General features: G+C 29.8%; 2 protein-coding genes across 6 annotated transcripts in view; one reads left to right on the forward strand and one right to left on the reverse strand.

The window, feature by feature from the left end:
• The window catches only part of LOC126844243 (nuclear receptor coactivator 2-like), a 46330-nt gene extending 34397 nt beyond the window's left edge, over positions 1-11933 (reverse strand). For 2 of the 5 annotated variants that reach the window (XM_050582274.1, XM_050582272.1), the window contains exon 1: positions 1672-2090. In XM_050582274.1, the coding sequence (XP_050438231.1) occupies positions 1672-1793 (122 nt within the window). In that variant the 5' untranslated portion in view covers positions 1794-2090. Of the gene's footprint in view, positions 1-1671; positions 2092-11341 lie in introns of those variants that run through there. The other 3 variants (XM_050582273.1, XM_050582275.1, XM_050582276.1) reach the window with 3 other exon arrangements.
• Positions 11934-18421: 6488 nt separating this feature from the next.
• LOC126845037 (CTTNBP2 N-terminal-like protein) lies at positions 18422-27138 on the forward strand. The gene is made up of 10 exons (XM_050583616.1): positions 18422-18950; positions 19682-19784; positions 19869-19970; positions 22511-22732; positions 22801-22980; positions 23605-23765; positions 23889-24001; positions 24387-24494; positions 24849-24931; positions 25732-27138. The coding sequence occupies exons 2-10, from the start codon at positions 19689-19691 to the stop codon at positions 26149-26151; spliced, it is 1485 nt and encodes a 494-aa protein (XP_050439573.1). The 5' UTR covers positions 18422-18950; positions 19682-19688; the 3' UTR covers positions 26152-27138.
• Positions 27139-27219: the final 81 nt, after the last annotated feature.

Raw genomic sequence — 27219 nt, forward strand, 5'->3', positions numbered from 1 at the left:
TAAAACCATCAAAAATTCAGATCAAACTAAGGAGTAGGAAAAAAGTTATGCACTGATTGTGCACAATTGTCGAAATCCTATGTTAAATCCCATTTAAACTTCAACCCTTGTGGAGCACGGGTTAAAGTTAATATGTTTCAATTTTTTTTTTATCTTATTTTAATTTTATTTAGAAACTTTTTAGGGGGCGTCGAGGTTAAAATTCGAAAATTGACTTTTTAAGGACCACCATAATATATATATAATACCGGAGGTTTTAAAATTTTAAAATTGTTAAACACATTAACATTCGTATTTCATACATTATTATTATTTATATAGAGAAAAGCTGTTTAACAACAAAATTATCAATCAACATTATCGATGTAGAGGCTATCATAAAATTTTTAAAAAACATTATCAAAGAAAATTCAACAACGGCTGTTAAAGTTAAACCTGTAAGTTAATTACACTGGAGGGAAAAGAGGGACACCATCCGTTTACTATATTATATTACAACACCGATAGCATGCCTTTTTCATCGCATACTATATACAATTCGATCTTGGTATGAATCTTCGTATCAATATAATAGTAGTACCATTCTATAATTAGTTTAACTCTTGACACACAATAACCTACACAACAATAACGTTAACGTCATTGTCGAATATTTATAAATATACTTAAAACCAAATCAGTGTAATGAATGAAACAAAAATCCATAGAAGCTAAAAAATCCATCGCTGTGGATATAGGTATAAATCATTATTATTGGGCCACGCTGCCGCACATGTACTCTTTTTTTTACAAAAAAGAGTATTATCATTCTTATACATTTTATCAGCAGGTTTTTGTTGTTACTAATGTTTTTGTTTTTAACCATGAAGGTTTTTTTTTTCTTAACCTATCTATTCTGAAATAATCATAATGAATCGAATGCGTATTGAAAAATTCATCTGATATTCATTTCCCTAGAAATAAAACAGAAAAAATTATCATTTTTCGATATCGCCGCCACAAACATACATAGACTTGCCATTATATTACAAGAATCGTTACTTATTAAAATTGAATTCATTTTTTTAACCTAACAGTTTTCTCTCTGGTTTTTGTAAGCCAATATGATTAGAATTCGATTTCGAGACTGGTCTTTTTAAACCTTTCTGTTGCTTATACATAAGCACAATCACAATACCTACATATAATAATGGTATTATATAATTCCGATACTAATTGAATAAAATATTTGTTTTTATTTCTGTGACTCGTCAGATAAAATCGCAAATCTTCGCAAAATCCCACGAATAAAAAAAAAGTGATCCAGCAAAACAACCGTTTCCTTTGCTTGCGCAGCAAATTAATATTTGCTGCACAATAACAATTATACTTACAAACCGATATTTCAATAACAACATGATTTATTATTATTTATCATGATTTAGCATTAGATTTATCTGTGATTTTATTGAAGATTATTATTATTAAGTGTAATCATGTCGCAAATATTGTATTTCACACAAAAAATGTGTCTCTAGTCTCGCCGATGATCCACTTGTAGTTTATTTGTAATGAAAAAAAAAAATATATTATATTACACCTTAGTTTTACTGCAACGTGTGTTATAAATTAAATATTTTTTTTTAATTTGATTATTAAATTACTATGTATAATACATTTGTAAAACGTTACCGGAAATCGTTGCCCGTGTCTATGAAGACGCTGCACGGTGAGTTCGGGGAAGACGGCATGGATTCCACATCGTTTGCGAAATTGTTAAACGTGTTGCTGCTCTGCAATTTGACGGTTGACATAATATTTTTCCTACACAAGATTGATTATGTGACGTTTCAATGTTTCGGACGGAAACGCATTGTTTACCGCAGAAACTCGCGCTGCAATACAATTAACGGTAATATATAAATGTTGAAAACAAACACAACTATTATATTATATCGGAGGTACGATGAATTCAATAAACATAAAACGTAATTATTTTAAAGTTGTATTATTATTTAACAAATAAATTATAATAATTTTCGCGGTTCTCGGTGGAGGTGGTCGACGGACACGGTTGTGGCACACATGCGGCGCGTTGAGATCGGACTGAAGAGCCGCGGCGGCACTCTGGTGGGTTGCCCAAGCAAACGGGTCAGTAGGCCAAGCGCAACGTTGCGCACGCACTACCGCAAACACTACCACAGGCCGCCTCCTATGATATATACACACGACGACAATGACGACACGTCGACTACTACTCCTCGTCTATACGCCGAAACGCTAAAATTGTTAAATACCATTGCGTTAACCAACGGCGACCAAGATCACGGCGCGTTGTCGGCAGTGCTCCTACTACCACCCCGAAGGCCAATAAAACCCACTACCGCGACGTTTCCACCCGTGATTCGACGTAATAGCGACCCTACACGGGTAGAAGTGTTCACAACCCCTTAACATCGTGTATTTTGGGACAAACGTCGCGTCCACTATTTCGTTATAATGCTCGAGAATAACGTGATACTCATAGCAGACATTTATTTTTCTAAAATGATCGGCTTCTTGAGAGGTTTAATAAGGTATAATATCTCTGAATACTTGGATGGGTCTTAAAAATAAAAAATGCATACAGATACTATACATAATGATATAATGTAACATTATCTAATATATATATTTACATAATATATAATGCTTAAAAATATATTTTATTAAGATGAACGATGACCTCTGGCCATTAAGGAACAAAAGCTAGGCAATTTCTATACAAACTTATGTATGCAAGTAAATATAATATTCCAATATTATACGCGTCGTACTAATGAACCACTCAATATTTTTTCTTACAACCATGTAACTCACTAACTTAAGTAATTACCGACTTTTAAAGATTCGATTTAGTGTTTACGTCTACCTGCGAGTTTTTCGCATTTTTTTATTTAAAAAAAACTAATTATTAAAAACCCACCGTGTGACAATAATTCTAAAAACTCGCCCCTTCAACAAAAGTTTTCGTATATTTTTTTGTCGCTCGCCTTTACAAAAACAAAAAAATTGAAAAGTAGATTTAGCCATTATCGAAAATTTGTTAATCAGCTAAATAGTTATTTCTACATATACTGATTTCACAAGTATACAAGGTCATTATGAACACATTTGACCACTGAAGTATAAAAACAATTTTCCTAGAGGAATATTTTAAAGGAAGGATAAATATCCTTGGTTTTACTAAAAAAAGAACATTTAGAATTAAAAGCAATCGGCTTAAGAGCAATTAAGAAAAAAGTATTATATTTAATTTCGATAGGAATATACATATATTTTTTGGAACAATTTATCAATTGTTTGTTCAATATTAAGAAAAGGAGGAGATAATAATAATTCAATGACCAAATATCGAATATTTAAAAAAACAAATGGGTAACCAACTTGCAGTTTTAATTATTTGATTTTTTTCAAAGGATCTATCGTTTACAATAGTCAAATTTTTGTTTTAAATATGACTATAGTATAATTTTAACCAGTTTCTTTAGCAGTTGTTGACATTTATGTAGTCGATACTGAAGTATTTAGTTTGAGTGCCATTGCTGTCTCCTGTCATATTCATAAACCCGTCAACGGTGGTTTAATATTTTAATAAACATTTTATCAACATAAACATCTGTTGTTTATAATTAACTAAAGCATTTTGGCGGATCTTAAATATTTAACGTTTGTAAAGTGTTTTCAAATCAAATACTCTGCTTTAACGAACCAATAGCTTTTCGTTATAACTCCCAACATTTCAACGAATAAATGTCTAACATGGCCTCACCAAGATATGAACTTACATACGCTATTTTAAAAGGACGGTACGAAAGAAATATTAAGTTTTTCGCTACCAGTCAACCAACATTTTACAGAAACGTTAACGTCTAAAGCTAATGGCCCTAGGTCAACAAAAATAACCAAATTCGACCGTTATTACAAAAGAGCACAAATTGGTAGTAACTTATGTTAATAGAGCAGATTAAACCCAGCTGAAAAGAGCACACATTTTTTTGGTACAACCTAATGAGCACAGCGATTTTACTAAGGACAAGTGAGACGAGTGTCATTTTACAAGTAAGGACTTAGATACCAACGTGATTTGCACAACGTGTATTAATTATTAACAACAGACATGATTTTCATTTGATTAGAGCAAATCACGTTTAAAGCTGGGTCCACATGGCCGCGGAAAACGGTTGCAAACGTTTGTCAATTACATGGGTTTTTGTGCGCTTGGATGCTGTACGTTATCATGGACATTTCATTGAAGTTTGATGTTCCCCATAGAGTACCTAGCATTTTAGCGAACATAACGTTTTGCGCGGCAGCGTGGATTCGGCTTAACACCGCCTCTTAGTTTGTTCCATTAATCACAATAACTATTGTAGTTGATTAATTAAGAATATACAGTATAATAGTGACATCGTTAATAGCTGCATTTACTTTATCTAGTTGGCGTTAATTTGTCGACGGTAAACCTAAAAGCCACATAGGCCCGACTGCCGAGGGAGATTATCGGCAATTTTTAAGACACACACACATAAAGTTATACTATTTAACTTGATGTACCGTGTGTGCGGTTACCCCTACTCGCTAATGCGCGCATACCCCATAATTATTGTTATTAGTTGGATAAGCCTACCTGTGCCTTTCGATAATGCATTATGTATGTGATGTTTACCTGTCTGGCGATCGGCCTGCCACTAGTGCACTATGTACACATGGAAATAATTTTTTCAGACGTACTAAGAACCAAAAAACCATCATTCTCGTATACTTAACCAGAAAATGCTTACAATAAGTATTATCTAGGATGGTAAAACACACACAAGCGTGTTCACATGCGGCATGCATGAGTAAATAAATAATGTCAACCCTTTTATGCTCGTAATATGACGAAGTACCAATATACAGGTTAAATTGTGAAAAATAAACCCTTTTATCGTTTAAATAATTATCAACGATCTGAAAATTTACCATACGGATCGTCGGTGCAAGGTGTTAGAAAAATGTATCGTTAATATACATGAGTAATCATAAAAGGAGAAAAAACGATAGAAACACTTGCTATTCAAAAGCAAGTTTTTTTTCCCCTTATTTCCCATATTTTGCTTTGAAAAAATTATGTAAAATGTATTATAATATAAATATATATATATATTTTTTTTTCTTTAATTATATATTATCGTATATATTATCCTTCTATATTTTTATGTTAAAAACGAATACCTCTAAAAAATAGTAAGGGAAGCGGTGGCAAAGGACGAACAAAAAAAACTAAAAAATAAATAATAATACTTTGAAAGATAACGAAGCATACACACCTTAGTAGAAAAAAATAAAGAATACGAGTGAATGAACGCAAAAGGGTTGTTTTCACACACCTTCCGAACTGACGCCAGGTAAATCATTGTCCACCTGGACGAACACGGCGGATTTACCATCTGGTTGTTATCGTCACGACCATTATTTGCTTTTGTTGGGATTATTACAAGGCACCGGTGACGGCGCGGCGAGACGGCGCAACAAAATACCTATAATACCCTCTCCCGACGTGAATAATTTATACTATTATATTCATACCCCGTAACCTTCTTTATTTGTTTAAAAACGTTTATCGTTTATTATACATAACATACATATATATACATATATATATACTATAAATGCGATTGCAACTGAATACGTGGTGTGATAGTTTATCTTTAAACTTAAGTCATGACTAGATCCAAATTTCATGTTACAGTTATTTTTTCTATGAAATAATTGTGTTGACTAAAAAAAGGTTAAAATAAAATCGTTATATTATCACTTAAAGCAACGGTTCCTAACTGTAAAGCGCGCCTCCCTTGGGCAAGATAAATATTGATATTTTTAGATCAACAATAATTTCAAAAGGTAACGTACTAGCATGAGTATTTGTAATTAATTTATTCAAGGGAGGCACGATTATTTATTTTTATTGTTAGGGATGTGGTGAACCAAAAAAGTTTGGGAATCGCTGACTTAAAGGATGGCCGACCTATAATGCGGCCGTCCTGGAAGGGTTAAATGATTAAAAAATATATTTAATAATTAAAATAATTTGTTAAGGGGTAGTTTTAGTGGCTAGCCAACCTCAGAACATGGTTTGACAAAAGTTTGGTGGAACTATCCAGAAGTGCCACTAACAAAACTCGTATATCAATGATGATCGCCAACATCCGAAACGGATCGGCACATTAAGAAGAAGGAGAGTTTTAGTGAGTAACTTTTTAGAGTCAAATGGCAACTAACATATCACTTAAAAGAAGGACAATAAAGACTGGTCGATAACCAAAACTGGTTATCGACCAGTCATTATTTTAATTATATAATTTTGGTTTTAAAAGCCAACAAATATAAGTATGTTACTATTAAATTTTAGTTACCCACCAAAACTACTCTTTAAAATAATATTTTTAACTTTAACATTAAAAACTATTTTTGATAATTTTCTATTGTTAAGTGATCCTATTTAAAACATTCTGCTAAAACAATTTTTTCATAGATAAAATTACTATAACATGTTATTTGGATAACCTGTATAATTCTTTAATATTATAGTTTCAAATCATATTTTTTTGAAAATATATCATGTATTGTACATGTTTCATTATTGGGACTTGTTGAAACTAAAATAATCGTTAGGTAGGGATCAAGAGAAGTCTTTGAAATACTTGATTTTTTCAAACCCATCTTGATCTCCTACTGAATAGTGTGAATACCTGACCGGGCCGACCCGCACTTGCTAAAAACCGATACGGTTTCGGCCCGGACACATCTCAGAGCAGTGAAAATAGACCCTTAATTGTATGAGATCAAGATGGGTTTGAGAAAATCAAGTATTTCAAAGACTTCTTGAGTCACTTGAATACTAAATAATAATATAAATTAAAATGTAAAATATGGTTTTATTTTCGATTTGGGTTTTATGGAATTTTACTCCTGTAGATCTTCGTATTGAAGTATTGTTTTAAAATGGATGATGATATTCAAGAAATGCTTTATTATATGTATTATACTTGTGAATACTGTAATCATAACTAAATTAAAAGTTGGATTTAATGAGCTTAGCGAATGTTAATGGGTTATTGCTTATAGGCAATGACTTCTCTTGATCCCTACCTAACGATTATTTTAGTTTCAACAAGTCCCAATAATGAAACATGTACAATACATGATATATTTTCAAAAAAATATGATTTGAAACTATAATATTAAAGAATTATACAGGTTATCCAAATTACATGTTATAGTAATTTTATCTATGAAAAAATTGTTTTAGCAGAATGTTTTAAATAGGATCACTTAACAATAGAAAATTATCAAAAATAGTTTTTAATGTTAAAGTTAAAAATATTATTTTAAAGAGTAGTTTTGGTGGGTAACATGTAAATAAATTATTTTGTCATCAGTTAAAGTCAGACATCGAAAGTAGTAACCACGTGCTAGTTGCAAATATGCAAATATGGGTATTTTAAAAATTAATATTTTTGTATACTTGTAGGTATATATTTTACTTATGAAATTTCAATTAGAAATTAAATATTGATATATTATTTAAATAAACCATCAAAAAGCAAATAAAATTTAATAAAACAGTAAAAAGGTTCTGTAAAGAAGCAAGTTGTATTGCTATTATTGAATTTGAAAATTCTCTTTACTTATCTAACTAACTGGTTTCTTGATATTATTTCTTGATCAAGTCATGCAACTAAACATTTTAATATACTTCTACTGCGCTTTTAAGGTAAGCAAAATTGTCAAAAAACAAAAACATTGGACTTTTTGGCAATTAGTGTAGTGGTTTAGTAGTTTCAGAGATATAGATGTACCTTTAGAGGAGTCTCAAATGACCTTGGAAAAATTCACCCATCTTATCTTGGCCTATCATTGGTTTTTCCAATGTAAATAAATATGGCCACTCTTGCTACTTGTCGTAGTAATAAAATAAAATAAATCATTAAAAACTACACTGAAACTACACCGTTACAAGATTACACATTTCACAAAAAATTCATTATAAAATACATTATTATCACCCAAATCATTAAAACAATTTAAAATTATTAATATATATATTTGTGTGCTACAGTTACTAATAGAACAATCAGGGGGACAGCCCTAACATATATCAACGTCACTACTCCCATACGCACAAGGTTTTTTTAATTCATTTTATTTTATGAGCTTCTTCCTTTAAATTAATATAAATGAATAGTGTTTGCATACAATATCAACAATGCTGTTATAGGCCGAATAATAAACACAATAAAAGGTATTAAACTTTCAACTGTAGCCTATGTCATACAAACACATTTCCTGTTTAATTACCTAAGTAGACGCATACATTTTTTGACAAACAAATCAATATAAACATTTGATATTTTTTTATTCGTTTCTTTACATTCCAGAATTCATTATTTCTTTTTACTATTATCTACGACAAATTTCAAAATTTAGTATTTTGTTTTTAACTGTAATAATAATAACTTAAACCTGTAACAATAAAACAACATATTTCAATAATATATTTGTTTATAATATCATAAGACACTGAAACCTTCAAAGTTAGCTTTCTATACTATTATTATTATCATATAATGGTTATATCAACGATTAGAAGACAAAAGAGTCTAATACACAATTTTAAGAAGAAAAATGAATTGCATCTATATTGCGCTCACACAAAAATAACTGTTTAATAGTTGTTACTCCATACTTCAAACACAATAATAAAAACCTTTTTAAGCTGTCATAACATAAATAAAGTTGTACAATACTAATATCAGTGATGACTACATGAACTTAATCAGTCATAGTGTTATTAATAAAAAAGTATTTTAAGTATACTTTTTTTTTAGAAAAGTTTAATTGATTGCAGTTTACAACAAAGCATGAAGAGTTAACTTTTAAATGCATTTATATTAATATAAAAAAACATTGCATAACCAAATTTTAATTAACAATTGGCTAAATCTATTAATTGACAGGAAAAAGAACAAAAACAAAAATAATTCTAGTAAAAACGCAAAAAGGTTATCAATACAAGTAACCTAATCGTCATTAGGTAGTAAAAAAATTGATTGTGAAGAATTAATATTAAAATTAAAAGAAATAATATGCAAATTAATTAAGAGTTATGAATAATTATACTTATCTTGAATATTCAACCTAACATATTATAAGGTTGTTGCTTAGGTAAGTAGCTAGAATAACAAATTATGTAAACAATTTATACCTACTACAAAATTTCACAATGGTGCATTTTAAACATTATATAAATAGCATATATCATATCAGTGAATATATTTTTTATAATTTTATAGTGGCAATTTAAAATAAATTATCTCGACTGTGTAGCAGTCTAGTTACAAATTTCTATGAAAACAATAGCACATTAAAAAAAGCACTACATTTAACGCAAATTTGATCAAAATGTATGTTTAACTTCACTATTCATTTATACTTTTCCAAATTCAAAAATAAAAAAAAATAGTTATTGGATAATTTTAGAAATACGAATTCAGTAAAAACTTTATCTGTCTTGGTTCCCCTCCAAAACAGAAAAAAGTAAATTTACATATCATTATACTAATAACGACTTAAATATATATTTTATTAATCCTCAATTTGTTTAGTAATTTTATAGTAAAATATGTAAGTTTTCCTGAGTTGTCTATAGAGTACTTAAATAATAATTTGAATTTGAATTTCGTGTTTAAAGGTGTATTGGGTCATAAATCATAACAATTATTCTTCTATAATCTGTTACTTTGCTGCTTTACTGACTCAAGCACCTCCTTTTTAATATATCTATTATATAATATTACAACTTATTTTTCTAAAAGTATAAGGTAGTGAACACTTGACTGTATTTACCACTCCTGTAATAGCAGTAACTTATTGAACTGTAAACCAGCATACCTTAGCCTACTGCTAATTTAAGTAATAAATAATAAATAATAATTTAATTGAAGGATTCAGCCAAATTATGGTTCATGTTAAATTGTTTGCAAAATCGGAGCACTATAGTAAATTTTAATTAGTTTTGACCAAGTAAAAGAATGGTTGTATGCAAATATATTTAACTGATCAAATGCATTTTTACTATTTCTTGATAACACAAATATTATACTTTATATAGCTTTGAAAAAGAAACCTTTGTAAGCAGCATTACTATAAAATTACTGACAACAAAGCAACTTACTGATTTTTTACTGCTATACAAAATTAAAGTTTTTAATTTGTAGCATATATTTTATTCTATATTTATATTATTAATCTTCAACATGAAAACATGGTATATGATATCACTATACAGTTATAAAGGGAATTAATTAGTAATCAATTTTATTGTATAATCAGGAAAAGACGACTAAACTAGGTCACATTAAACATCATCAAATTTAACTAATTTATTCTGACAAATCGAGAAATTCTAGAATAAATAAAGAACAGTGTAAAGGTTCTAACATGAAAAACAATTATGCTGATAAAAAACAAAACCATACAATTTTGGAATATGCATGGAAGATATCAAAATATTATTAAAATCATTTAAGTTTTTTACAATAATTAAGTATATTAATATTAACTAGGATACACACAAGCACAAAGACACAGTGCCAGGACATATTATACATAATCTCAGATAACCAATAAATAGTACTGAATAATAGTTTAATATAGTTAATTTAATACAATCTAATTTTCTAAGTCTATAAACTAATAGAAAATGAATATAAATTTGAGTATACTTCTAATAGATTTATTTTTTCAACTTATGTTGGTATTGACACTAACAATATATACCTGATAGGTATTTGTAGGGATAGGTAGATGAAAAATTGTTATTTTCTTAAAAATTATTTTGCTCTATGCTTATACTTATTGTTTTTAAACAGAAAAGTGGTGCAAATAACTTTTAACAATGATAAAAAACAGCAGGTGTTTGAATTAAATTTGGTTATAACAATGATAGACCTTGGCAGTATCACACCCATATTGGCATGTATGAGTATGTCTGAAATACCTATTCTAGAGTGTTTATGAGCCAATTACAAACCAAAATGTATAGCCTAGTGAAAATTTTGTCAGCCAGTATTGTCCGCATTGCATACCGGTTGCAGTGTAAATTCTACGCAATACACCGCAATACTGTGGTGACAATTTAAATACCTACATTCTTTTTAACCATCCTAATTGGTTTAACGTTGGCATATCGCAAACCTAAACTTTAACAGTACGACTACGATAACATTTAAACGAACAGTACAGACTAATGAAGTTTAGTAATTCATTTGTTACCTACCTGAAAGAACTGGGTGCATGTCACGGCGAGAGTAGATTTAAAATCTAATCCGTCGTGTTTCAACCATCTTCCGTGCGCGGTAAACCGGTGAATGAGGATGAAGAATCCCGGACGATCGCATTATTCATATAAATATTTATTTATGTTATTTGTTATAATAATCCAATATTTATTATTATTATTATCACTGATATTAGATGTGTAGCAGTCGCACACAGTAGTCGTCGTTGCCGTTCACCAGGCCAAAAAAACTGGTACCTCCGTTTTATCACTCGCACACTCACACGGTCGGCGCACGAACAAAACACAACAAAAACACGGTACACGCTCGATCGCAGATTATTTTGAAAACTATACGCAATTGTTATTTTTGCTGTCTTTAGTACTATTGTTGTAACCGGGTACAAGTGCAATATATATCAAATATATTATAACGATGTGCGTATTTTTTAATAGTAATAAACGAAGTATCGGTTGTTTCGACCGGCGAACCGTCGCTGTCGTTGATGTCGAACAGTGTAAATATCGTCTAAACACGAACAAGGTAAACGTTCACCGCCGCTGCTGGTGTTGAGTGGTGGTGCCGCTGCCGCCGTGGTGCAATCACGGTACGCATTCCAATATGGCCGGTTAACACAAAGCGTATACAGTGCACACAACACAACACATGCTTCGTACCGTTGACCCTGACCGTAAAGATTATATTATGGCGCGCGCCGCTGTCCGCGTACACGCACCACACGCAATGGGGCTACCCCAAGGACGTGGTGGGGGAAAAGCAGTGTACACACACTGTACAATTTATAGTATACATATGTATAATATCCTACATTACGTATTACTATTATATATTTATGCGCGCCAGTCGGTTGGTTTGTGTGTGGTGTGTTGTTATGAAACAGACCGTAACCGGTGTTGCCCTTAAACGCGGTATACTCTTGGCAAACACCTGCTGGCTGCTTATAGTTGGTGCTGGTGCTGGTGTCGCGCATCAACAGCAGCTGTTAATATGATTCGCGTTGCAGCACTGTCTGGTCGGCGTAATGTCGTCAACGCGCGCTCACCCCCTGCCATGTTGTAGAACAACGACAAATCGCCAAACGACCAAACGGTCGACGACTAACGGTCAACTCGGTCATTGTCCAAAATAGTGATAAAATATACATCTATTTCTGATTAGCTCATCGTTTAGTGAGCAAATTTGAATATATTATTATTATATTATATAACAGTTATGAGGTGAAAATTAGTAATCTGTAATTGTCGTAGCCCTACTTTACAATATGAGTCCGCCTAGATTGTCAAACACAACAATAACAAACCTCAAATAATACGTTACTGTAATTGTATTTTCCACAAAAAAATGTCTAATTTTAATGATAAAATAATTTAATAGTTAAAAAATTTAACTGAAATAGGCATGATAAAATAAGCCAATGCAGTGGAGGCAGGGGAAGTCACGGGTCTACATGAATTAATACAACTGAAGTGAGTAAACCTTTCTACTTTGGCCCACCACAGTACCAGACCCACACGATTACGGAAAAAAATGTATCAAGACTTCAAAACAAAAAACACATAATTGTAAAACCAATGCCTTCTCGGGTCAAACGGTTTGTTTTAATAAAGCGCGTTTATAATTAAAACATTAAATTTGAGTTTTTTTCGATGAGTGCAATAATTAAAATATGTATTAATTTGTGTGTACATACCTACCATATCCTCGTATTATTACGTTAAAGACTAGTTTGATAGAGAACATAATTTTAAAAAAAATCGTATAAAATAGTTGTTTTTTTTTAAATAAGTAATGATTAATTTTACGTTAAAAAAAAAAAAATTTATTTCAAAATGATGGAAAAAAGTTTTTCAGCCGAGTCTGCAACCACGAAAGAGCATTTTCATGTCCCATTGAAGTACCGAATAAATATAAATTAGTTGTGGAATTATAATTAAAAAAAAAAAAATTACATGGAGCTTCCAGTTACAGCATAAGCCAAGGAGATTAAAAAATTATGTACAATCATGTTTCTGGCTAAAATTGTAGTGTTTATTATCTGGCCAAAAGTAACTTAACATAGTTTAATATATAGAGAATTAAACTGTTTTGAATTTATTATTTAGTTCTAATTTGAACGTTGAACGTACATCATATCTCTTATCTCCTATATCTTACCCCTATCACTCACCCCTATCCCCTACCCCTATATCCCACCCCTATATCCCACCCCCTATCACTCACCCCTATCTCCTGTCCTCAACCCCAACCCTATCCCACCCCACCCCTTATCTCCTACCCCTATTTCCACCTCCAACCCATCTTCGTGTGGTAACACTCTTTTGGTAACTTTTTTTTTCGGTTATTTGCCATAGCTAATTCCACCCCGTTCCCATACCCACCTTTTTTCGTTACGATCTTTTGGCAACGCTCTTTTGGTAACGCTTTTTTCGGTTATGTGCCAGAGCTAAGACATGAAAATGTCAATAAATTTTATTTAGCCACAATTTTCTTTGAAATTAATGAAAAAATCCTTAAGCCGGGATTTGAAAATTATATGAAAGGAGAGAAAACAGTGGCACCTCAATATTTTTTTTTAAACCGACGAAAACTAAAAATTGAAAAATTATACCACATTCAAATTGTAGAATGAGGGTAGCATCATCTTCATTGTACCTACAACCTTAAAAAAAAATGTATTTTCTATCAAATGTAAGTAAAATACATTTTATCACATTGACAGTAGGGGTGATAAGTCGAATTACTTCGAACTGTGATAAGTTAGGACTTAGGTCTTAAATTTGGTCAAGCTTTCGACGTTGAGTTGCACAATTCTCAGATTATATGTTTTAGGTATTCTGTAGTTTTGTTATCGTTTTTATTTTTATCTGTGGTCTTGTGTTGTTTTGTCTTTTATGTTTTTGTTTTTTTTAAATATATTTTTGATATATTAATTATGTACATTTTTGTTAGGTATCGAAAAAGTTATCGTGACTTAAGACACAAAAAAAACATCATTATAAAACTAATACCTTAGCAGCTAACGCATCGTAGCTAACACTTGCAACACGATAATGTTGTATCAGCTATGTAGGTGCAGGCACGTATATTGAAAGGATAATGTGAGAGTCGGAGACTCCATAACGAATCTTATAGAAAAGAGAATAACTCCAGGCGGATCTAGGGTTGTGTAAAGGGGCTTAACAACCCATGTTTTTTTTTAGCTTCATAACCGTATGAATATTAAAACTTACCAGCAATGAAATAATGGTTCGATGTTGGAAAAAACGATTGATATTATTTTCATGATTATGTAATTACTTTTAACAATAGAGTATAAAAATGGTTATGAGATATGACAAAAAACGTTTGTTTACTAGTTGTCTCAGACGGCTCTCTCACTTTTGTAATTTTCGCGTTTGATTAAGAACCCCCTGCTCAGAAAAAAGCAGATGTAGTTTTTGGTAATTTGTATGTATTCAAATTATTGTTTATTATTGTTTAGATATTCCCGTTTGATTTAAGATTAATCCTGACTGCGTGAGGCTAGCAAATACTTATAACAAGTCGAGATGGAGTTCATAGAAAGATGGTTCCAGGTTTGGTTATTAACCATGATATTTCCATTATCACTATCCCACTAGCTGTATTGCTTCGATACAAACAGTAATAATTCAATAAACAACTTTGTTTTGTTTATTCAACGGTATTGGCAATTGACATTTAGCATACCAAATGATGTATGAACAACATTAATATTATAATGACAATGAATAATTCGTTTTTCGTTATCCAATCGATATCTAGCTTGTGCTTTCTGCATAATTACTTATTATACATAGACGTGAATATACTGATAAAAAAGTACAAATATGATAAAAAAAACAAAAAACAATTACCGCGTAGAGTAAAATTCTTGTATGACCAACTCACAGGTTCACATTCTGTGATAGTCGTTCTATATTTATTTCTCCTAATACCAAGGCCATCGCAATCTATATTCGAGATTGTAAGGAAGTTCTATAGGAAATAATAAACACGTTTCTTGTTAACCTGCAATAAACTAATCATTCCAATCGTTTTTTAATAAATTACATAAAATATATTTCATACCCAGACTGTAGTTTCCAGACAATTAAAATTTAAAAATTAAAAGGGTTAGGCAAGAAATGCATCATTTTAGTTTTTCTATTTGGGTAAAGAAATTCGTCTGTGTTGTTCTCAAGAACAGAGTCTTCTTATCGATCATGATACATTACCAACCATCACACCTATAAACAATGAAGTAAGTACAAAATAAGACATACAAGATGACTAAAAAAAAAAAATGATATATTTTGAAAATTAGAATCCTTTAGACAGTAATACAGATTGATGACCATTTCTTAGTGCACTCAGGAACTATCTGCATAGAATTATGAGCTGGAGGGATTTGCTAGGTCAGGTAACAAAATAAAGATTAAAAACCGTGGGTATGTTAATTAAATATGTTATGAAAAAGAATTAACTAGTTTTCGACCGAAAAACCATACCAAAAATAAAATAGTATTTAGTAAAGTTATGTTTAAAAAACATATTTTATAACATTGAATTTATAATAATGTCAACAAAACATGTGAAATGACAACTCTCGCGTCGTCCGTTATTTTGTATGCTAAGATATTAAAACTAGGGGTGTACGAATAATGATAAATTGAATAGTGTGTAATTCGAAAAACTAATTAAGTAATTGATTTTTTGATTAACTCGACTAATTTGATTAATCATGAATAATTTGTTGATTTGGCCGGAAGAATAATGAATAATCATTATTGAATGATTATTGATATTTGAATGAATAATTTGTGAATACATATCAAATCGCGAATAAAGTCATAACATTATTTGTTTGATTATTTGGATGAGTGTAGCTAAAAATGATCTATCAATTAGTTTACAATATTGTATTAATTGAGTCTGCCCTGTATTGTATAATAAATAAATTACAAAATGCAGGATTAAAAAAACGCGGTAAATTAAGATTTAAAATTCCCAAAACATATAGATACTTATAAGTTATAGACAGAATTTCAACTAAAAATTGGATTATTTTCATTGTTTATTTTATTAAATTGTGTAAAATAAAATTTCGTAAATAAAAATGAATAGTTGAATTAACTATATATCTCGAAATATTGGCTGTTTTGAATAAATACTGGTAATATTTATTTTCAAATTTAGTCATCTGCGTATTAGTTTTAACATATTATACTTTTATAAGTTTAAGACTGGCTGGTCCAATTTCAATTTTGTAAAAAGATGGATTTTTGTTGGTTTTATACCTACTGGGTTATGTTGAAAAACGATTTTTATTATTAAAACATAATTTATTTACATCAAACAAGAAAAAATTAACAATCTGTTTTCAATATAACCTAGTAAAGTAGCCAAATAGCTCGTATATCTATAAAGAATCAAAATCGGACCATAAGTAGACATATAAGTAGTAATTAGTCAACATTTTGTCAGGCTTTTTTTTGTCTTAAACGTCAAAAAAGTAGACCACTTTTAATACCCTTACAACAATAAAAAACCCATTTTAGTTTCAAAAAATAAAATCGTCTTCATTATATTAAATTGAGTCATTAATTTAATAATTAATGATCTCGAGTATGGTAATCATGTGATGGTTATGTAATGTTGTCTATGCCACATTGTGTGTACCTATAACCAACTGACCACCAATCCAATCCAGGTACCTCACATGCTATGCATGTAGTCACTGCGTGTAATTATTTAAGGTTTAGTAATTTTGTGAGCTGTATAAATAATAATAGAATATATTAACTTGAAATTCCATTAGCACCCAACAATAATATCAAGAAGTTTCTTTGGTAAAAATAATTTTTTTATTATTTTGTGCTTTATACATTATAGAGTACAAATTAGGAAAAGAACTTTTTCTTTTGCTAAAATTAAATAAGACTTACACAACGTTTTATTTTAAAAATAAGTAAGATACCTCTAATAAGTAGTTACCTCTAAGCACTAAACAATATGCCTTTTGCATCTCAGTCATCGTATTGATGCTGTAGGTATGGTACGGTAGGTAGATAAATATTTCTTTTTCTTCGTTACCTTTACTTTTCTTTTTTTTTAATCGAATTATTCAAGTTATTAAAAAAATCAATTATTCAATTTTTTTTTTTGAATTGAATACTATTCAATTCATTATTATTCGTACACCCCTAGTTTTGTATACATTGTTAAAATAATTTGTTCAAAACGTTGATAATTTAATACCTAATGGTTTTATGCTTTTATCAATTCAAAACACGAGCCCGAATGAATAGTGACCTATTTATTATTAATGGGCAATGACACCCATCCGTCTAGATTTTAATATTTAATTTAATGTTTACAAAGTTTAAAATAGTGTCTACCAACATAGACTTTGATAATTAATATAATAATGTAATATCCTATTAAATGTTGGTACCTATTTAATCAATAAACTAAGCCTTTTAATGTAAATCGAATATCAATATTAATCTCTGTTTAATAAAACAAATTTAAATTCCTTTATTCTTTTTAACGTTTGCTGCATGTAAATCGTCTGTATTAGAGAGTGGTCAACCCGCTAATGCTAAATGTTCTTTGATTGAATGATGTATACGGTTTATATGTAAAAATGGGGCTAGGTATTTTTGTTCAAGATTTTTATTTTGTACACAGCTTTGAGTTTGGCTGCCGGTAAATTGACTATATGGGCACTCTTATATGAACTATATGTATGTGTATATTATACATATATTTCGCCTTCTCATAAATGTTCAGGAACGCCCTTGCCCTGGATTTACATAATATAAAAATGTACGTCATCACGTATTCATGCAAATCTGTCATATCATAGTGACACTTCTGTAAAACATTTTACCCCTTTATTATATGTTACATTCAATGTAGGCATAATATTATTACATATTGTTATATTATAAAATATTAACATGTTAATTGGTATCATACCTACGAATATAATATTATAATATACTGTTATACCGCAACTATGTCTATTTCTTATCAAATATCATGATCGCAATTTGCATGAATTGCTAGCGTTTGACGACGGATGTCGGATCGGAATATTCTGATTAATCGGAAATCGGAAATGTTTTTATGTGTAATAGTTTAATGTTTTGTTTTAGCAATTGTATAAAATGCAATCATAATGTCAATTTTTAGTGATATTAAGCATTAACTCGGTACTATCGACCGGGAGCGATGTACGGACAAGCCTAAAAAGTAACCGCGTTTTAATTCGGTATACATCGGCCGTCCGAATGCCGTCGACCGTCTAATCAATTTAAAAAACAATAGTAGACTGTAGATACCATGCGTAAGATGATGAGAATGGTCAATGGGTAGTGGCTAGATTCGTATTTGTTAAACCGAAGATCACGATGGATCACAGCCACCGCTGGCTGTTTTGATCGTTCTCACCCGAAAACACAATATTAGTTTACTGATTTTCATGACTCGACTTCAGCCGTTCTGACTACATCCAATAGCGACATGTTTCGACTGTGAACTCAACGCGACATCACACACTGCTATAAATCACAAAGAAAACGGGTAATTTTGTTATGTTCAACATGTTAATACTCGCATTAATTTCTGTCAGTTATTAAGGTACTTTACATTTTTAATACTTATATATAGGGTGCGGACTGAGCCTAAATACAGGCCCGAGTTATATAATTATGCTCACAAACCACATAGGGTTAAGATACCATGAAATAATCAATTTCATAATCTCAAATAGCCTAAAATCTTGACAGCCCAGCTAGTAATTGTTCTTTTTCTCTACAAGCCAGACCGCCACTGCTTATGTAATATAATACATTAAGTTTTGAACAGCTCAAACATGAGATCTTACGAATCAAACAAAGTTTGTTACTAATCAAAACGTTATTAAAACTATAACATTTTGTTGATGTTTTTTATTTCAAACTTTTAAAGTATTATCAACATAAGCTAACATAGAAACATTAAATTATAACGCTTGAACCGAGGATAGTCCTATGACTTAATAATTCAAGCTTTTCGACTAGTTTGTCTTTTTTCTTAGATATATTGTTTTATTTTATGTTTATAATTTATTCAATATTTTCTTTTTGATAAATATATAAATTTTGGTCTATTCTCTTTTACCACAATTGTGTTATAACTATCTAACCTATGACCTTGACAAACTACCCTCTTAATATTATATATTTCTTTTTGTACTATGTACAGTCTTTTAGAAAAGTATTGATACAAATTTTAACTAATTACATGTAACGTATGTTCAAAAATTTAAATAGATGCAAAATGACTACAAAAGACGAAGATTCTATAAATTGTAATGAATTGGAAAGTGAAGAAAAAGACCAGGTCAAAGGACAAAGTGATAGCAATACAGTTAAAGTAATATAAACACACACCTGTATATATATATATATTTATATATAGTTAATTTCCTTATGTAATTAAATATAATTGTGTAAATAGAAAACTCCAAAAATGGATTTAAATAAGTCAGATCTACTAAAGCTGTTGGGTTATTTAGAAGGCGAGCTTCAAGCAAGAGACGTCGTTATAGCAACCCTTAAAGTATGTATTTTCGTCAATTGTATTAATTCTGTAGTGCTAGGGCAAAAAGGCATAAAAATAAGTCCACCTATCCTTTTATTCTTTCTTTCGACTAAGTAAATATGATTTAGAGTTTAACTATTTTATCAATAAGAAAAAAATGGTTACCTTATTTAACCTAAAATTGTAATTTGGACTTGTCTTCTACCCAAACACTACAGAATTAATTGTAAGTTAAATATGTTTTTGATATACCTAACCATATCATATTATATGCTGTTGAGTAATGTGCGCAAATAAAAATAATACTACACTCCACCATTGCTCCTGTCCTAAATTTTTAACTAATAATATTAAATGTAATGACATATTAAATGTAATAAGTTTCAAAAGTTACCTTACTTATCTATATCTGGTTTTTGAATAAAAGGACGATATGTATATATATATGAGAGGATGAGTGGCTAAGGCTTCAGTACGTTTGACGCTTTCACTGGTTCAACACTCACGGGTGCTCCATTGGCCAGGCGAGAAATCATCTGGTGAAAAGGAGCCACCATCTCCCTCTCTGGCAATGGATTGATGACCCTTCTCGGCTAACGAATTAATCTAGAAACCTTAATCTCATGATGGCAGTGTTGGACCTAAAAGGCCCGTTAGGCTGATGCTGATAGTTCACAATCAAAGTCTTTGGTTGTTTAGTGAGTGCGAGACTCACTTGATTGATTATTTAGCCGCCAATTGTTTAGTTTTACTTTTAAATCTTTTATATACCTTATGCCAAGACATCCAGTTGTGTTTCTACAAAAATTGTAATTGTTAAAACGATGTTTGTGTTTGAGCACTTGTTTTTTGATGTTATCAAACTTTTATTATACATTTTTTCAGTTTAATTGCAACACTGCCTATCTTATTTTTCTCAACTTTACAGAAGAGTAAAAAAATCAGTTTCAATTACCATTTATTGACATTATGAACATGTTAACAATTATTCGATTATAGCATTATATACAGAGTGATTTTTTCATCATATTGAGGCCACTCAATATCTGAGGGTTCAATGAGAAATTAAAATGTTTTTTTTTATATAGTTTTTATACAATAAGATCTCAGTTTTTCACAACTTTTTTTGTTTTGCCCCACCTCCCAACTAAGTTTTTTTGACAGTAACTTTTGAATTCTGAATGGTAATGTAGAGACTTTATTATTTTTTTTAATTGAGAATAATGTACCAAAAATGTTGACTAGTCGATAATCAGTTTCGCATAACTCTTTTTGAAGTTATTGGAGTTTCAAGTTTAGGGCAGGCAAAAAGGTGGAAGTAGTATTATTTTTATCTGCGTTTATTTCCCAACCGCACTTCCCCTCCCATCATAACTTTAAAAATAGTTGTCCAAAACTGGTTATCAACCAGTCAAAATGTAAAGAGTACATTATTCTAAAATTAAAAAGTTAATAAAATATTTGCGTTACCATTCAAAATTAAATAGTTTTTGTCAAACTAATTTGGGAGTGTGGTAAAAACAAAAAAAAATTGAGATCAGATTATATAAAAAAACATGAAAAAAAACTAAATTTTTTATTAAACTTTACTCCATATGATAAAAGGCCCATGATAAAAGAATCACCCTGTATTGACTTTATCATAAATCTCAGCCCCCCCCCCCCCAGTCAATTCAAAGCAAAATTTTGAGTTGTACAATATTTTCATAGTAAATACAGTAATAAACAATTAGGCCAAAATTTGAGAAAGACTGTGTTGCCACTTAAGTGACATTTTATACTATTCAGTGGCGTATTTTGAGGAGTGTCCATTTTTTTGGTACTACCTGGTGTCCGTAATTTCTATATTTGTATTTTTGTATAGCCTTTTTTTCACAAATGCCGACCACTAAAAACTTAGTAAATATTTATAATATCATTTTTTTATATAGTTATAAATTAAAGATTTTTACTCACAATATTTGATTATAATACATATATTTTTTGTATTCTATTTTTTTTTCTATAACAAAACTTAATTTAATTAAACTAAAATCAAGAAATAATTTTTTTTATTTAGTTCTTGCAGTACAGTGTCGGTCTCTACGATTACGGTTTTTGCTAATGACCATTGGTGCTGACTGCCGAGGCCAATTCTAATTTAAACAAATATATTTTTGAAAGTTTTAATGTAAAGTTATATAACACTTATAGAATGCCTTTGTCTTTGTATTATATAAATAAGTAGTTTTATTATAAAAAAAAAATATTATTTTGTTGTATATTTAATACAAATTTGACATGTATAATACATTTTCTTTTTAGCCAGAAGGGTGTCCAGACACCGTGGACACCCCCCAAAATACGCCACTGTTACTATTATCCTGTTAAGAGATTCTCAGATCTGTTTTTGTCCTGATAATTGATGTACATTGGTCATTGTTACATTCATATCCTTCAGTTTTTAAAAAGTTATGCTTTGACAGCAAGTTTTTCCTCCTGTGTGATAACTCATTGTTTTATTTAAGTATTTATATCTATTTATAAATCACAAGTACATATTTTAATTACTTTTATAGTGTGAAAAAATTAAATCTATGCTGCGAAACAGAGGAAGCGACTGCCTCATAAAAGATCCATTAGCTGCATTACAACGTGATTGTTTTGCAACTTTTGATACCAACAACGATAGTCTTTCATATCAACAACTAGGATCATTGGAAAATCTCGTACTACAACAAAGGAGAACTCATTTGAGGATAGCAAATGTTTTAAAAGATAATCAAATTATGCATCACAAGGTAAATCACAAAATATATTATTTATTTTCTTGTTAAAAACATAGTATTACAAATAATTTAATTTGTAGATTCTTGAACTCGAAAGATTAAAAAAAAAACAATTGGAGTACGAGTATAAAAAATTGCAACACACTATGGAAGAAGAAAAAATTAAACATAAACAAATAGTGTTATTTTTGTTAGCAGAAAGGAAAAAAATTGTGATGAAATATATAGAAGAAAGAAAACGGTCTGAAGATTTAGGACAAGTAAGTTATGAGGTGTATAACTTATATTATTAAAATAAATAGAATTATATCATGGTCTTGTATGTTTTTATTATTATAAACATTTCTATAAAGGGTTCTTTAAAAATATAAAGCTAATACTAGATAAAAATCATTATTAAAATAAAACATAATTCTTAAAGCAAGAGACTAACTTGGTAAACAAGCCATAAAAAAAAAGTATAAAATATTTATCATCATCAGCTTAACAGGACTTTAAAGACTAACACAGCTATCATGAGATGATGGTTTCTTGACAAATGCACTGTCTAGTATGGGTCGTCAGTCCATCGGACGAGAGGAGGATGGCTCTATTTTACTGGATGATTGCTCGCCTGTGACCGAGTGTCAAATGAGCGCTAATACCTTACCCACTCGTCCACCTAAAATATAATAAAATATTATATCATTTTATATCATTTGTCTATGCAAACAATAAACGGGTTCTTTTATTGACTTATTTACCGAGTCTTTCTCATTGCAATTGGCTCTTGTTTCAGTGTTAATGGGAAGACTACTAGTATTGGTTATCTGTGGTTTCCTATAATTTAATGAAACGTCTTTAACTAAGTAACTTAATGAATAATTTTTTTATTTTGTTTTTAGATATTAAGCGAAGAAAAAAGTAAAATAGATTCTATGGCTGAAGGACTTGAAGAAGAAAGTAAAAAAGCTTTGCAAATGGAAGCCGAATTAGAAAAACATTTAGCTTTATTTGATAGTGAAAGCAAAAAAATGGCAACAGCTTTAAATGCCGAGGAGAAAAAGTAAGCAATTATAAATTTGTTCATTGTTACATAAGATACTTAAATAAGTATTTTTATATATTAATATGGGGGTTTATATTGAGTGTTTTTGCTCATGGCCATTTCTCTTAATTTGTATTTTAGAACAAAGACTTTAGAAACAGAATTAATAAAATGCCGAAATGAGATAACTTCGTTAGAGAAAGTACTAAGTGAAGCACTTCAAGATAATCTACCAGAACTTTCAAGCCGTTCAGGTAATATTTATTTTCTCTATTATTCATTATGAGGGTGAACAAGTGACGATTGGATAGAATGATAGTGTTCAGTAATTATTATTACTGGTTTGACATTCAGTTATAAGACTAATATAGCTTTGTTTACTGAGTAAGATCTGTTCAAAATGAGAAACTTTATTGAACTTTATTCAATAAAGTAAAAAGGAGCCGCAATCCTCTTCCTAAGTGACAGACTAACAACCCGTTCTGAATAAGAGTATTTGTAAGGTAACATCCATGGAGCAGTAGTAGCCCTTAATGGGTCGCTTAACCTGTTTTCTTTTTCATTATGTGTATATTTTTATTAGTATTTACAACTTAGTTTAATATGTTTATTTAAATGTAAATAACTAATCTGTTATAGTTTCGAGTAGTCGAGTTATTTCTTCTCCAAGTGATCCAATTATGAGCAGTGTAGCAAAAGTTGTTCAACCTACAGCTACTGCGTCAAGTGTTCGTGTATCGGGTCCAAGTAATAACATTACAGTGATATATATTTTAAATAACATAAATTATAATTTAGCATTCAAACAAATCTAGTAATTGAACCAAAAGTGCATATGCCATGTTTTTTTATATTCATTAATGAAGTTTGACTTTAACTTTGTTGTAGCTTAAGTATGTCAATTATTGTTTTGGTTTCTCAATCAAATTTCTATTATTTGTTCTATGAATTTAAAGAATGTTATAAAACTAATAATTCTTAAAAATGAAATTTGTTATCCTTTAAAATATTTTATTCTTATTCTTTGATTCTAACCATATTAATTATAATATTATTTTACTTAACATAATCTAACTATAACAAAACATTTTTTATTATTAGTGACTGGAATAGCTCAATCAGTTAACCCAGGACAAAGTTTAAGAGGTATCCGATGTACTGCTGGACCAATTAAAGATCCTCAGGTAATTTTATGAGCGTGTGTTTTTACTATTTATACTATTTATGTGTGTATTATGTATATGTTTTTGAGTAATCTAGTTTTAAAATCACATTTAAAATTTACATTTGTATTTCAATTGTATCAGATGTGTAAAATATAATTGTAACTTTAATGTGGAGCTGAGAAAGCATTGTTTTAAAAACGTCTAGATCATGATATATTTTAAACCATTAAAACAATTTCTTTATAGAGAAAAATCTATAGATCAGAAATCGTACCTGACAGGTACTTTACTGGCCCAAAGATTTAAAAAATTTACCTCATCTCCTTTTAAATCGAGAAAAACTTTTACAAATGTTTTATTTTAAAAATAATGGTGCGCTATACCTTTTTTAAAATAGTCAAATTAGTTCCGAATTGTATGAAACATTCTGTAAATATACGTTTGGAAGTATTAAATATCCTTTTCCCCAGAAAGGGTGGAAACTTTTTCCTTATTTCTCTTTTCGAGCATAATTAAAGGACTTAAGGTCTGAAAATTACACTTTGACCATTGTGTAAATTAATCAACAATCAACAGGTGTCAAAAAGAGTATTTTTATTAGGTTGTTAAATACTATCACATTAACACATTATTACAGGGATCACCTGTAATCGTTCTACCTGAACACTAAAAATACAATTAAAACACAATATTGGCGATACAATAATTTTTATTAATATTTAATAATTGAAAATCTAAAACAAATTGAAATTTTAAATCTAAGCATTTTTTTTTTTAGTGTTCTATTACTTATTAATTACTTAAATTTGGATTTTTAGGTTGAAAAGATTAATTTTGATGAAGACCCGTCATCTTCCTTAGGTACTATAAAAAAGCAGCCCATAGCTTTTGGTCGCAGTATGCAATCATTAGACGCTAGCCCATCAAATTCAAATATTAAAAAATCATTACTTGGCACTCAGAGAAACATGTCCGTACCCAATGTTTTGTCCGAGAATGTAGTAAAGAAACAACAGACTACCTTGAATCGCGGTGCGCCACCACCGGTTCCGCCTAATAAGCCTGTAATACCTCCGAAAAAGGACTTATCAATGATTAAAAAACCACAGTCTGCCGATAATATTACTGTAGTAAATGATAAGGAACAAAAAGACTCTGCACTAAGGCATACCAATTCAACGCCTATTAATTCCAGAGAGACCTCTACAGAGAAACAAGAAGAAACAGTAAATAATTAGATGATTCGATATTATGATTTGGTTAGTTAAAACCAATTAATTTTAACTTATCAATGTTTCAAGAAAGCAGACTTCATTTTTCTTGGAAATAGAAAGTCATGTGGATTCTGGCAGATACTTTTCAGAAAGTTTGTTCTGCTAAAAAATAATGGAAGAAATCTACTGAAATTTTACATTTATATAATTTTTTAGTTTTAGTTATATTAATATTATTTGATTTTAATATAAACCTATGGCAGCCTACTTATTAAAATGTTCCTAACCCATGTAGCTAGTTATAGATGTAATACTGTTACATTAAAAAAAAAAAACAAAAAATATATTAAAAACACATACATCACTATTGTATCAGTAAAATTAAAACTTAATTATTTTATGACTTTTATATTAGCTTTCATGTACTATAAAAGTTATTTTTTTGAAAATGTCAATTGATAATATCTAGAATTGCTTAGATAAATAATTTCTTTTTATGTATTAAAGAAATATAATTTTTTTGGTACATCCTTAGACTGTTACCATTAATATTTGTAAGGCACAGGGGAAAACAGTAGTTAACACATTATAAAAATTTCTTTTTTTCAATTTATGCGATTAATTTTTTTTATTTATGTCAATAGATTGTTTAAATAAATACATATTTTATTAGAATAACATTTAATGTAATATTTTTTTTTTCTATGTAAGAGGGAGAGGCATTCACGAACTTTGTTTTTGCTATACTTTAAAAATTTTAATAACATACTACCGTTTTTCCCCTGTGCTCTTCAATTTTATTAATTTATACTTTTTCTTTTCTTATCTGATAAAATTATATACCTTTTCTTATTATATTCCAAACAAAAATGTCCAATATACAATCTGTAATTAAAATTAATTCCTAGAGTTCTACTTTTTAGTTTTTCTATTAATTTAATACTGTTTTACTAACCTAACAAAACTATAGTTAATATAATGTTTTATAGAAATTCACATTATACCACCCTGCCAACATATTATGTGTCATAACATAATTGTAACTTTTGTCATTAGATTATATTTTGTAGGTGGTGACAATTAATTTTAAAA

This window comes from Adelges cooleyi, unplaced genomic scaffold (genome assembly GCF_023614345.1).
Source record: "Adelges cooleyi isolate 19-005CV unplaced genomic scaffold, UGA_ACOO_1.1 ACOO_flye_CR_arks_rails_tigmint_CR_PRNA_651, whole genome shotgun sequence".
NCBI lineage: Eukaryota > Metazoa > Arthropoda > Insecta > Hemiptera > Adelgidae > Adelges > Adelges cooleyi.

What these genes read in the sequence shown, in the direction of transcription:
- LOC126845037 (XM_050583616.1), top strand. Translation starts at nt 19,689, where the DNA reads ATGACTACAAAAGACGAAGATTCTATAAATTGTAATGAATTGGAAAGT. An exon ending in GTGATAGCAATACAGTTAAA is followed by an intron (nt 19,785 to 19,868) that starts GTAATATAAACA and finishes TTGTGTAAATAG; the next exon opens with AAAACTCCAAAAATGGATTT. An exon ending in GACCAATTAAAGATCCTCAG is followed by an intron (nt 24,932 to 25,731) that starts GTAATTTTATGA and finishes TTGGATTTTTAG; the next exon opens with GTTGAAAAGATTAATTTTGA.